The sequence below is a fragment of the Coloeus monedula genome (genome assembly GCF_965178545.1).
Source record: "Coloeus monedula genome assembly, chromosome: 26".
Taxonomy (NCBI): domain Eukaryota; kingdom Metazoa; phylum Chordata; class Aves; order Passeriformes; family Corvidae; genus Coloeus; species Coloeus monedula.
This window is the reverse complement of record NC_138806.1, coordinates 1,536,999-1,550,791: the sequence shown is the minus strand read 5'-3', so window position 1 is coordinate 1,550,791 and position 13,793 is coordinate 1,536,999. Positions and strand designations below refer to the sequence as shown.

At 47.2% G+C, this 13,793-nt stretch overlaps 1 protein-coding gene across 5 annotated transcripts in view; it reads left to right on the top strand.

The window, feature by feature from the left end:
- GPATCH8 (G-patch domain containing 8) overlaps positions 1-13,793 on the top strand; it is a 55,981-nt gene that overhangs the window by 29,648 nt on the left and 12,540 nt on the right. For 3 of the 5 annotated variants that reach the window (XM_082297419.1, XM_082297420.1, XM_082297423.1), the window contains 3 exons: positions 5,743-5,810; positions 6,236-6,322; positions 10,446-10,589. In XM_082297419.1, coding sequence (XP_082153545.1) covers positions 5,743-5,810; positions 6,236-6,322; positions 10,446-10,589 — 299 coding nt within the window. Of the gene's footprint in view, positions 1-3,699; positions 3,745-5,742; positions 5,811-6,235; positions 6,323-10,445; positions 10,590-13,793 lie in introns of all 5 variants that reach the window. The other 2 variants (XM_082297422.1, XM_082297421.1) reach the window with 1 other exon arrangement.

The window sequence follows — 13,793 nt, the reverse complement described above, 5'->3', positions numbered from 1 at the left end:
TTACCAAGATGTACACAGACAGCAACTCTTGCCTCGAATTTCTGTCCTAAATCAACCAGGAATTGTGTTCTTGCTCCAACACTTTCTGTGTTGCGCTTTAATCCATTGCCCAGTATTTGGCTAGGAATGTTTTTTGACCCAGACTTCACTATGTTCCTTCCCCTGCAAAAGTTCAAGGAGCTGTGCTTGGTGCCTCAGTGTCAAACCTCAGCTTGGTTTTCTGCAAGTGTCACCCTTGGTTTGTGTGTCTGCAAAGTTTTGAGCTCCCATTGGAAGTTTTCCATGTGATTGGGGTGTTTACAACTTGACTTTCTCTCATCATCTCTGCTTAGTAAGGATTAAATTCACAGTGCAGTTTCTGTGTTCTTGGAAAACACTTTCTTCTCTTTGGAACTTTGTTTGCCACTGAGGATGATGGACCTTTGTTTGAATCTCTTGATTGTTTTTACCCCTTCCAGAAATCTGACATAAACAGGATGATCTCACAAATCTAATTCCCAAAGGGGACCAGGATTAAAGCTTGCCCTTGTTTGCTTATTTGCTTCTTGCAGCAATTGGAATGAGTTTGGTAACGTGGTGTCATTTTTAGCCAGTGAGGAGCACCCCAGGCTTGTGCACCAGTGAAAATGAGTGGATTTTCTCTCCTCTCCCCTTCTGAGGTACTGAATGAGGAGGCTGAATTTTCAACAGGACAGGTCTTGGTTCCTCATAGACTCTTAGGGAACCCCGTGCTGCCAAGGCCACCACTAACCCATGTCCCCAAGTGTCACATCTACACAGCTTTTAAATCCCTCCAGGGATGGGGACTCCACCACTGCCCTGGGCAACCTCTGCCAGGGCTGGACAACCCTTTCCATGAAGAAATGTCCCCAGTATCCAACCTAAACCTTCCCTGGCACCATTTGAAGCTGTTTCCTCTTGTCCTGTCACTTGTTTCCTGGAAGCAGAGCCCAACTCCCCTGGCTATATCGAAATGGTCCCAGGAGTGTTGAGTGTTGTAAAATCCTCGTCTTTGAAAATGCGGCTCATTCATGAGCACAGGGACTCCTCCCCATCTCCCCCTTCCCAGACAGTGCAGCTGAAGGTGAGCCTTGTGTCCCTGTGGATCCATTCCTGCAGGTGTTGGTTGCTGACTCCAGACACCTGTTTCCCTTCCAGAGCCTACAGTGGGGTTTGTACTGACTGAACACACCAACCTTTATCCACCAGAGAAACCCAGTGCTGTGGTCATGAAACTGCCCTGCACACAGCTGAGGGATAGTCCCTTTCCAGGAGCAGCTAAAACTCCCTGCAAAGTTGTGTCTGACTGTGGGTTTCAGTTGCAGCATAAAGATAATGAATAAGGAGAAATCCTCCATGTCCAACAAGATCAGATCCTGTTGTCTGTGTCCTCTGGAAACACTGAGTTTATGAAATTCTCCTCTGGTGACAAGTGTGATATCAATCAGTCCTCTAGGATTGCATCCTACAAAGCTCGTACCTGGGGGGAATTTCTATGAAGATGTCAACAAAACAAGCAGGATTACAGTTGTGTTCCTTCTGTGGTGCTTACACACTGTGCATAAGGGACACACTGAAAGAGATTTGAATGGAATTATTGTTAACACTGAATTTTTGGGGTAATTTTTTTTTTTATTCCTGTCTGAATGTCTCTTTAGCAGAGAGACTTACCTGTTGGGATAGGACAAGGAGTTGGTGTTAGAAATTTTAATAAGGATCAATTTACATCAGATACTGGGAAGAAACTCTTCTCTGTGAGGGTGGGGAGGCCCTGGCACAGGGTGCCCAGAGAAGCTGTGGCTGCCCTGGATCTCTGGATGTGTCCAGGGCTGGGTTGGATGGGGCTTGGAGCAACCTGGGATAGTGGAGAAGGTGTCCCTGCTCGTGGCAGGGGGAGGAACTAGTTTTTAAGTTCCCTTCCAACTCAGACCATTCTGGGATTCTGTTGCCATGATGCTGTTTTTGGAGGGAGGAGTTCCCCTGAATCTGCAAATCTGATGAAAACTGTGTTCTGTTTTGACTTGTTAAAAACAGGATAAAACATGGGCTGGTGTTGCCAATGCCGGTGTTTCCAGATGGGCTCAGATGGCAGCTCCAGCTGGGATATTCCCATTCCAAAGGGCAGAGCAGCACCCGTGCCATGTCCAGAGCCAGAGCATGGCCCTGAAGCCACAGTCCTCCATGTGCAGTATGACCTGTGTCTGATACCAAAGCCCTGAAGCCTTAGAATGAATTTTCCCAAGATTTATTAATTTATAGCACTGGGGGGGGGGAAGTATTTGGTTGTATCCAGTAACTTTATGCAATTAAAAAGGAGGGAATTTTGGAGAAGCCTGCCTGGCCATGTGCTGCCTGCTCCCTGCCACTGCAGGGCTCTGGGAAGGGGGCGGCTGTCGGGCTTTGTTTGGGGCTGAGCAATTTTTCACAAGCTGGGAGAAAGGTTTTCGTATTTCTTGGGGAGAGGAAAGCAAAACAAGTACAGCTGGTCAGTTTGGGAATCTCATTTCATTTCTGAGTCCAGGGCATCATTACTAACCTAATTCACTTTGAGATCGGGTTTTTTAGGTGTGACGCTTGTGTGAGCTGGTTATTTTTCCCATCCCGCTGGAGCTTCCTGCTCTGTCCTCCATAAGATTATCCCTGTGTGTGGAAGTGTTTGATGCAATAACCCTCTCTGCTTTGGGTTCTGCGGCCTGTGCAGTGACCAGTCTGTGAAGGAGTTTGTGACCTGCCTCAAAAAGAAAATAAATGTTGCGGGGTGCAGGGGGCTGGGGCAGGGACACAACAGGGTCCAACCTGGGAATTAGCTGTCCGTGTGGCACTGCTTGCAGCCCTGCTGAGTGGCAGGAAGTGTGGGAATTCTGGGCCTTGGAAGCTTATGTTCCCTTCAAAGCATGCTGGTGCACAGGAAAGGCTCAGCAGGGACCCCAAACCTGGGAGGCTCCCAATGTCCGAGCCAGGTTTACGTGCTGGGAAAGGTCCCGTTGTCATGGCCAGCAATAGGATAAACTTTCCTCGAGGAAGTTCCTTCAAAGGAGAAGTAATGAGCTTAACTTGCAGAGTCCCATCTTCCCCTTTGGCTGCTCCCCATGTCCCACCTGGCAGCCAGCGGGCGAGGGGTGGCCCTGAGCCTGTCCCTGTGCCTTCACCATCTTGGCTCTCCTTGGACACGGAGCGAGGCCACCCCAGTGCCCAGCAGTGTGTCCTGCTGCCCCAACTGGCTCCAGGGGGATCCATGTGGGGCTGGCACTACTGCCATAGCTGTGCTGTGTGCCTGGACATGCCACTTGTCACCTGGGTGTCACACAGGGTGTTCAATTCATAATGAAATGATGGTTCTGTTTAAAACAAAGGCATCGCTTTTCAATGGAATATTCTCCTCTTAGCTGCAAGCAGAGCTCCTTTTGGCCCAGAATTTGTTATTTCCTTAAGATTCTTTGTTTCCTCTTTAAATTGCCTGCTTACGTGTGCCTCAGTGCCTCCTTGGAGCGGGGCTGTCACCAGGAGCTCTCCCAACACCCAAAAGGAATCAGAGCTGCTCCGATGGCTCCCTGGTTCCGCAGGGCAGAGCACGGTCATGGGGTGGAGGGGTGAGCAAGAAGCCTCCTGTTATTTTTTTTTAACCCATCCTCCCTGCCAAACGGCCTATTTTCTGCCCCTAATGGTTTCTGCCTAACAAATGGTGTTTCTTTTTTACAGCGTTATGATCCTGGACTTGTTGTGGTGATGGTAAACTTAGCAGTGGTAATTTTTTATTTTCAGACTGAATTACTCCTTTTGTCATCAGTGCACCAATGTTAGGCTTACTTTCTCTGTTGTAGCCATCATCCTTCTGCTTGGTCTTTCATTTTCCTTTCCTTTCCTTTCTTTATGCACACTTGTCTGATCCTTGTTCATTAAAGGGTATTGCTAAGAAGGGATGTTTCTGTTTGTGTTAGAACTGCCAAAATCAGTTTAAACATAAAATTTTAATACTGTCCAAACTTGATTTTTTTTTTCCCCCCCAACACGATGGGCACTAGCACTTGCTACTGCAATTTCCAAATAGATTTTGAATTTAAAAAAACCAACCCAAAAAACTTTGACTGCCTTAGAAGGCAAAAGTACTGATGCATTGTTTGTATACAGGGGTTTACCAGGGCAATGAGGCTGCATCAAAAGATCTCAATTGCTGGAGAAACAAAACGAAACCAAACCAAAAATACCCAAAACCAAACCAAAACAAAAAGAAAAAGCTTGGAAAAAAAATTTACATAATAAATTGTTGGCACTTGGTGCCAGCCATTCCATTTGGGTTTACCACTTACCAGTAAATCCCTGGCTGAGACGTTATGAAAGTGATATTGCACCTAGGAAGTCATTTTTATAACCTGTCTTTAATTTGGTCCTTTTGCTAAAAATTGCAGTCACTGCTTACTGTATTATACCATTGGGCGTAAGAGAAACCTTGTCAAAGATTGAGCATTAAATACCCAACGGAAAGCTCAATCCAAACCATTTCAGATCAATGTGATCACTACTTTTGGACCTGCTGGATACCTGCCTGTCAAATTCCTGGGCATGTCAACAAAACCGTGAAGCAATTAATTAAATGGATTTATTTCTGAATAAAAACACATGTCTGTAAGGTTCAAAAGCCCCTCTGGGGCTGTAGCTTTGGCAGGAATTATGGCTGATGCTGGCAAAGAGTTCACACCTATCCAGGTTTTCTGAGGCAGTTTTAAAGACTTCAACCACAACCATGTGGATGGCAATGGACTATTTTGGCATGACTCCAACGTGTCGATCTTTTAGCCCAAAGGTATAATACCTGTGTATGTGTGTATAACAAAAGAGTTGTTTACACCAAACAAGAGCAATAATAAGGGAAGTAAACATTCTGTTTTCTCACTCAAGGTTTGCACCGGAGAAGGTAAGTACTTTGTCAGTGGGTTACATCACAACCACCAGTGCCAGTTGTGATGTAAAAATCAAAATAATAATTTAAAATAAAATAAAAAAATAAAAAGCTGTGGTAGTAAAGTGCTTGTCTGCCCCATTTTGCTTTGTTTGGCTGGTTATGAGTGGATTAAAGATACGATTTTTAAAAAAAATATAAATCTCCAGCATAGTTTGATTAGTTCAAAGTCAATTTTCTTCGCAACCAGTCCTTTTCACAGCTTACAGGTGACACAGCGGGGCCAGAGCATCGCTCTGGGGGCTGGGGAACCAAGGACCGACCACCTGGCCTAGACTGGGTGATTGGGATGGGAGAAGTTTGGCTTCTGTGCCATCCTTCTCCTCAGCATTCCTTACTCCTGGGGAGGGACAAAAGCTGGTGGGAGGGAGGCTTCCACATCCCGGGCAGGGACGTTCTAATAGATTATTCATGAGCTCCAACAGTGAAATGTATTTAGCAGCTTCTTCACTCCTATGGGAGGATGAGGAGCCTGATGTGGAAGCCTTGAGGAGAAGGTTCAAGTCCTGTTATCAGCCCTGCCCTGGGCTTTCATGGGGGAACATGAGCCACAAGGAGCTTTTACATGAGCAGTTAATGTTCAGAAAATGCATTTGTCATGCTGGGTGCCGGTCGGAGCTGGCGCAGGGTTGGCTGTAAGCTGTGAGAATGGCTCGTGTTTGGTTCACTGTAGCTTTCTGGTCTCTGCACTCCAAGGCAAGATCTCTAACCACCCAAACCCAATGTGTACAGCGAGCTGTCGTGCTGGGCTTCTGCTGACCCCTCTCTGTGTGTTCCTCTTCCAGGGAGGACAGATCCCATCCCTATTGTCGTCAAGTACGATGTCATGGGCATGGGCCGGATGGAGATGGAGGTGAGCTCCCCTGGCCCCTCACCTCACTCTGGGGAGTGGGTGGGAGAGACATTTAAAAGTGAGAGTTTGTGCACCCAAGAACAACTTGCTCTTAAATCAGCGCAGTAAGAAAACACTTCTCAAAATGCATCCTCTGTTTATCCTTGTGAGGCTGAGTTCTGGGGTCTGGATGCTCCCCAAAATCCCTGGGCTGTGAGATTTCCCCTCCCCAAAGCTGCTATGGGCCTGCCAGGACCCTCCACATCAGGGGGTTAATGACCTGTTTTACACTTGGGGTGACAAAAGAGGGAAGGTAAAGTACAACATGCATAGATTTTGTTTCAGTTAAAATTGTTAAGTTGTGCTTTTGGCAGATTTGATAATTGAATATTTATGGGCCAAATTGCATCTCTTCTTCTTTTCTCTGTTTTTTTTTTTTTAAACAGCTCGACTATGCCGAGGATGCCACAGAGCGGAGGCGAGTGCTGGAGGTGGAGAAGGAAGACACCGAGGAGCTGAGGCAGAAGTACAAGGTACAGAGAGAAGGGCATCAACATCAGAGTGTCCGTGGGCTGGGTGGGAAAAGATTTGTTCTGATGGGGCTGAGTTCTCTTCGTTCTGCCGCAGTGATGGCTGTAGGAATTCACTGTTCTTGGGTTTGGTCATTGTGGAGATGATTTACATTTTAACACACTGGTTATTCACTTCCTGGCATCAACCTTCATGTTTGTTTAGCTGCTGAAGAGCCCCAGGACAGCTGCGGGGGTTTCTCCGTGTGCTTTGCTCCTGTTCTGGAAGGAACAGTCCTGGGGTGAGCAGGACATTTCCTTCCCTACACACAGGGCTGCTGGATTTTTCTTTTTTACATGCCTGTACAAAACCTGAAGGTGGTAGAGGGGCAGGTACCAGCTGGGAGGGGAGGAGATCTTGTGTTGCGCTGAGTGAGGAGTGAGCAGTACATGATGATGTTGTTGCATAAATCCTGCTTGATTTGGAAAGGTAGGACACAGCTCCAGCTCGGAGAAATCGATGGGCTGGAGCTCTTTGGAGGAATTGCTCAGGCAGCATTAAAAAAAAAGATAAATTCTGTATTTCCATGGGATTTACAAAACCTGTGGGGTTATTTTGTAAGCCTTGGGCTGATAAAAATGAGCTGTTGTGTTGGGATTGAGCGTGACGTGCTGGAGCATTCTTGGGTTAGCTGTAACCGGGTTCTCTGCGGAGACATGGCCTCTGCTCATCCTTTAATCCACTCTTCCGCTTCCCAGCCCCTACAGTCCATCAGGTCTTAGGAAAGCCTGCTTGTTCAATTGTCCGGAGATTTGGGGAGTACCAGGGTTGAGGAAGAGCCCAAGACATCCAAATGAAGTGTCAGTCTTGCATAAATTTTAATTACTTGAGAAATAATGGGAAAGTAGTTCCAATGCCATTAAAATTAAACATAACCTCGGCAAATCTAAAATTCCATTTCTCCAGTTGAACAGTTAATTCTTCAGGCAGTTTGTTCAGCTATGAAAATTTATAGTCTCCTCTCCTCTGCTCTCCTCTGCTCTCCCTTGAGACCTTAACTTGCTTGGTAAGTGAACTGCAGGTGTTTGGGTACCCAGAGGGGCTGTGGACTCCCCATTCCTGGGAAGGTTGGACAGGGCTTGGAGCAACCTGCTCTAGTGGAAGGTGTCCCTGCCTGCGACAGGGAGTGGGGCTGGGTGCACTTTAAGGTCCCTCCCAACCAAAACCGTTCTGTGATCCTGAAGTTCTTGGGGTTTACAATTGTCTTTGCAAACGCAGCCAAACCTGTGTTGCTCTGAGACTTTTCTCTTCCTGCCCTCATCCAGCACGGATTTTTTTCAGGAGCTCTGGAGCAGTAGCAGTCTCTGCCAGCTCCAGTGGGTTTTTGTTAGCTCAGTTCATCCTTACCCCTTGCATTTTGGTATTAATCTGTGAAAAATCTCTGCAGCCGTTACTTTTTGCTGCTCCACAGGAGTCCATTATGTAACTGCTGGTGGCGGTGCATCCTGATTAGCCATTCAGGGAGCCTCAGAGGAGTTTCGGATAACTCTGCAGCCAAGAACTGGTTTTTAATTCCCTTCTTTTGTATAGATTCTGATCACTCAAATGGCTGGGTTTCATTGTTTAGCCACAGGATGCTTGCTCAAAAAAACCTACACATGGTGCAGGAAGCTTGTCTGGGGTTCAGAGGAACTTTAAACGTCCGTGTTCTGTGGAGTTCATGCTGCTCTGTTTTCCTTTTTTGTCTTCCTGGGGACCTGCTTCAGGCTCAAAACTCCAAATTTGTTGATTTTTTTCTTTTTTCTTCTTAACAAGGGCATCTGGTAATAGATGGAAGCAGGAAGTTGCTTCCTTTTTTATGTAGAAGTGAACAGTGCTTTAAATTGAAAACAACCCCAACCACGAGCACTACAATTTTTTAGATATTTTTTTCTTCTCCTCGGGTGTTTAAAATTTTATATAAATTTTATATCATAGAAAACATGCTCAATAATGTTATTTTAATGCCATTTTGATGTGGTAACTAGGAGATAAACCATATTGCCTTGAACAAGATCTGAAATTCAAAGGAAAAACCTTTCATAGTTTTCTGTCTTAAATGTTTGCTGCCTCCTCTTGCTGAGGAAGGAAGCTTCCCATAGGAACATTTTATTGAAGATGGAAAAAAGATCCTTAAGTGCTTTTTTCTCTAATGTTAGGCTGTTTTTTTATATAATTTCTCTTTATTCCAGTTGAAATGCCTGTGGTCAATGGCTATATGGGGAGTGCTGCTGTGAGTACAGTGGGCTTTGTGATGCAGCATTTGTAGCTCATTTTGAGTAAAAGCTTCCACCTCCTCAGGGTAAACCTCCCCCAGAGAGCTCGTGAAGAGTGGTGATGTTTTATTAATTCTGCTGGTGGGGTTGTAATTGATCCAGCCTGGCAAGAGGGAGCAGCTGCTCAGCCCTGAGGTTCCTGTGCCCTGGCATCAGGTGCGTTTCAGAGCCCCCCAGGTGTGCAGCAGCCCTGGGGACAGCACAGGCTCCTTCCACATCTGGATTTCCAGCCAGTACAGCCACCTGAGGGTCTGGGATTTCCCCAGTCCCGGAGCTTGGTGCATATTCCAGACCTGTAGCAAAAGAGGGAAGGATGTCACTGTTGCCGGGTGAGACACCTCATCTGTGCCTGCAGGTTTGGTTTTCCACCTGTGCAAATGTTCAATTATAGAAGGGAAAAGGCTGTGCCCCTCCCCTGTCCATTAAATGCAGCCCCCTGTGCCCAGTGCCAGTGTGGTCACTGTGCTGTGGCCCAGCCTGAGGGACAGTTTTGCTCCTGGGAATGTTTCACTGGAGTGGATTGGGCTCGGCGGGCTCTGAGCGGTGATTCCCAGCCAGAGCCATGTTCCTCCCTCCTGAACTCAGGCAGCCAAACCAAGATCAAGCAGACATCACTTAGCACTCAGAATGGAGCAGTGTCAGCTTTAGAGTCGTAAGGTTCTGTTCCAAAGGCAGGCATCCTCCTGGGTTTGATGCCAGTGTGTCTCTGGGTTAGCTCGAGGCTTTGAACCTCTCCTTGGAGCACAGACAGTCCAGGAGGCTCCGTGAGGCAGAGCTGCCTTCCCCCATCAGCACTGAAGGCCTTGTTTTAAGCAGTCTCCTTTTAGTGATACCTCTGCTGTGACCAGGGAATGTTCAGTCCTTGTGGGTCCCCTCCAGCTCAGAATATTTTGTGATTCTGGGTGAAAAACAGAGTCAAGGTCTGTAGCATTGTGAAATTCTGGAATCCCACCTGTGAATTTGCAAAGGCTGCTCAGCTCAGTAAGCTGGGTTCAGTGAGGCCAAGTGCTGGGACCTGCATTTGGGTCGCAGCAACCCCATGGGATGTTCCAGGTGGGGGCAAAGTGACTGGAAAGCTGGAAAAGGACCTGGAGGTGTTGGTCAGCAGTGGCTGGACATGAGCCCAGGTGTGTCCAGGTGTGCAGGAAGCCAGTGGCACCTGGGCTGTCCCAGGACTGGGGTGGCAGCAGGACCAGGGCAGTGCCTGTCCCCTGAGCTGGCACTGCTGAGGGACCTCAGGTGCTTTGTCCAGTTCTGGGCACCTCATGACAGGAAGGACATTGAGGGGCTGGAGCATGTCCAGGGAAGGGAACAGAGCTGGGAAGGGGCTGGAGCCCCAGGAGCGGCTGAGGGAGCTGGAAAGGGGCTCAGCCTGGAGCAAAGGAGGCTCAGGGGGGACCTTGTGGCTCTGCACAAGTCCCTGACAGGAGGGGGCAGCCGGGGGGGTCAGGCTCTGCTGGCAGGGAACAGGGACAGGAGGAGAGGGAACGGCCTCAGGCTGGGCCAGGGAAGGCTCAGGGTGGACAGCAGCAGGAATTTCCCCATGGAAAGGGTGCTCAGGCCTTGGCAGGGGCTGCCCAGGGAGGTTTGGTGTCCAAGGAAGGCCTGGGCATGGCACTGAGTGCTCTGGGCTGGGGACAAGGTGGGCATCGGGCACAGGTTGGACCCGATGATCTTGGAAGTCTTTTCCAACCTCAGTGATCCTGTAATAAATACAATCAATGTACACTAAGTTTTTCTTAGCACTATTTTTCCTTACAGTACTAACTCATCATCTTCGAGCCTGTTCTACAGGACACTTAACAGAAACATTTTTTTGTTAATTTCCCAGGATTATGTTGATAAAGAAAAGGCCATTGCCAAGGCTTTGGAAGACCTCAGAGCAAACTTCTACTGTGAGCTCTGTGACAAGCAGTATCAGAAGCACCAAGAGTTTGACAACCACATCAACTCTTACGACCATGCTCACAAGCAGGTAACCAAGTGTTGACAGCACAGTTCATCATTTTGATGTTCATCGTGGTGGTTTTGTTTGTGGTTAATACTTGGAGTTTCCCTGGTGTATCTGTTTTCCTTACTGGTCCAGGAATAGGTTTTATGTTGCTGGATAAGATTTTTATGTCCATCATCCATTTAAAAACACAAAGCAACACAAAAACCGCAAACCCCGCTCCATGGCTGGCATCAAGGAGCCCCAATTCTGAAAGACCCACAGGCAGGAATGTGATGGTGTTAAACTGGGGAGAGTGCACATGGATGTGGATGGCTCCCAGCTTGCTTTAGTTTAGTACAGCTTTGAGGAGTGATGATTCCCCACATGTGAACATTTTAGTACCTGAGTCTGTGTTCTGTTGAGTTACTGAAAACGGACTAGGAAATAATGGACTGTGTCAAAGGAATCGGAAGAAAGGAGCACTTCCCAAATTCTGTAATTCTTGGGAGAAAGTGGATTCAGAGTCTCTGTGGAGCTGGCTTTTTTCCCAAGGTAGGGATGTACTGTAGTGTCTGCAGGGTGCTTCATGCTGCACAGTAAATAATGGAAGTTCATGTGTTAGCCTGATCTGTTTGACCATTTAAGCTGCTAAATGAGATGTAACTGCATAGCAGATAGCAGTGTTGGGCTCCTCCAGGGCTGAAAGGGCTCAGAGGAGGGGTTTGATGTTCCTAGTCATAAATTCTAACAACACAATCATCAAAATGCTGGTAACTCGAGGGAGGATGTGCTGTAGAGCTTGCAAAATAGCAATGAACAAAATAGCTTAAAAACAAGAAGAGTTACGATTTTTGTGTGTGTGTGTATTAAGTGTAGGATATGACAGAGACTCTGCTTCGAACTACGGGAGTCTTGCCAGGAATTCTCATGGTAGGGCAGTTGGGCTCTGTAAAAAAGAGTGATTTGGTAGACTGAAGAGCAGAAATTCATTTATTCCCTTGGTTGTTGGGCAGAGGGGTGGTTTTGGCCAAGATCAGTCGTGACACCTGAGAGCAGAGAACTTCCTTGGAAGGTTTCCGTCACCTTGGCTGAAACCCGAGCGCACTGACCTGCATTTATCTGGGAGGTGGAAGGACCTGTTTGTGTCACATTCTTGGTGTGCTGATGCCGTGGGATTCCGTGAACTCCTGCTCCAACCCTCGGTGACTAATGGGGCACTGACGTGAGGCTGGCCAGGCTCAGAGCTCTTCCAGCAGCTGAAGATGCTGTGGAGGAGGAAACCAACCTGTGGAAAGCAATAAAAGGAGTCATCAGCAGGAGTGGCCTGAGAGAAAAATATCTTGTGCACACACAGGGTGGGGTCATCTCATCAGGAGAAAGAATTTGGAGGTTGCTTGGTACTGCTGATTATTTTGAGAGGAATTACGTTCTTGGATAATTCCATCCATTGCAGTCACTTCAGGCAGGCTTTGGAGAAAATGAACCTCCAAACTCTGGCTGCATCCCCCAGCATTAATTTCTAGTTACAGAGGGATTTAAACAAAGAAGCAATCATGCTTTGCTTAGGGAAAAAATTGCTTGTCCAGCTTTGTCGGGCTGAAATGTGTGTGACCTCGCTGGGTCAGCGTACAGGGAGTGAACTTGAAACCCCCGAGACTGAATGAAGGTGAATTTGCATAAGTAACATTATCTCACTGCTCCCTTCTGCTCAAGGGAGGCTCATTTCGAGCAGTCCAGGCTAAATTTTAAAGAAGTTAAAAGAAAAAAAGCTGTGCTTTTGATATGTTGCACGTTGATGTTTTATAGTTTGTCTCTTTGGACAAGAAGGCAAGGTTGCAGAAAGGTGAGCCTAAAGTTTTTGAGGAAAAATGTGAACTTCTCCTAAAAGTAGGCCATCAGTTGGCTTTCTTGGAAAGAAAGGCCACTACAGTATCTTAGTTACAGCAACCCAGCTTGGTATACATTATCTGCAATATTTTGTTGTCTCAGTGGTAATTTTTGAGGCAACAGAGCTGGTTCTGCCTTTTTGTTGGCTCAGTTTCCACAGCATTTTTGCTTTTAAGTATTTTTAGTTCCACATCCCCCTGACGTTGAAGTGTTTGCTTATCCCTCTGTGGCTCAGCGAGCATTAGGCTGTCCCTGTAAATAGATGTTCCATCCTCAGATCCCTTTCCACTCCCGAGTTATAAAGACACTGTCTTGTATTCCAGGAAGGAACTCGGGATTATTGCCCAACAGGGATGATAGGTAAGTGTATTGATCCCAACCGGATAAATTTTGGACCCACCAAAATTGTGTCAACACCAAACAATTAAAGGGGAGGTTTATTCTCTTTATTTCCTGCCTGTCCTGGTTTCATAGAACATTTGACTATGTCTCAATCAACCTCAACACCAAGGTTCTCTCCGAAAGGCAGCATTTCCTTATCTGGGAAAAGAACCTTCCATTTATTCTCCCAAACCGTTGGCCTGTTCCAGTCACTCTGTTTTAGCCATGGTGTTGGAGGTGTGCAGTGTTGTTCTGGAGCTGTTTTTAATTAGGTTGGCACTTGAGATGAGAAGTGCAGCTGTTTTAAGGACCAGTCGCCCTCTGGTCGGCACATGGCCTGTCCTTCTCAGGGGGCTGAAAGCAGCTGGAGTGGGTGCAGGTGGCCCTGCAGGAGGGACAATAAGCTCAGTTCTCTCACACACCCTTCAGGGAACAACTGCAAAAGGCTGGATCTCATAACTCCTTGTACAGCTGCTGGTGTCTTTAGTGGTGGGTTTTTTTAGCTGTAGGATTTTGATCTTGAAGGCCTGCTAGGTTGTGAAGGGGCCCCACTTGTGATGGTGCCCAGTCCTGACAGTCAACAGCGTAATAATAAGTAATAATTAACAGACAAAAGGTGGCAAATGTAGAAAGAAAACTTCTGCAGCTAACAAGGAGCTTGGGTAGTGGGGATGGACCCAGTGTATATCCCTGGGAGGGTTCAGCCCCAGGGCCAGGGGCTTGGAGCAACCTGGGATAGTGCAGGGTGTCCCTGCCCATGGCAGGGGGTGGAACGAGGTGATCTTTAAGATCTTTTCCAAGCCAAACCAGTCTGTGATTCTGTGATTTTTGTGCTGCTTTCCTGCAGATCCACAGTGTCCTGATCCTTGGGAGCACCCACAGTCCTAGAACACTCTGGCCTCAGTGGGAATGTGTCCTTAAGGCATTACACCTGTGAGGGCTCTTTATTTGGTTTGGGGTTTTGACATCAAGATAAAA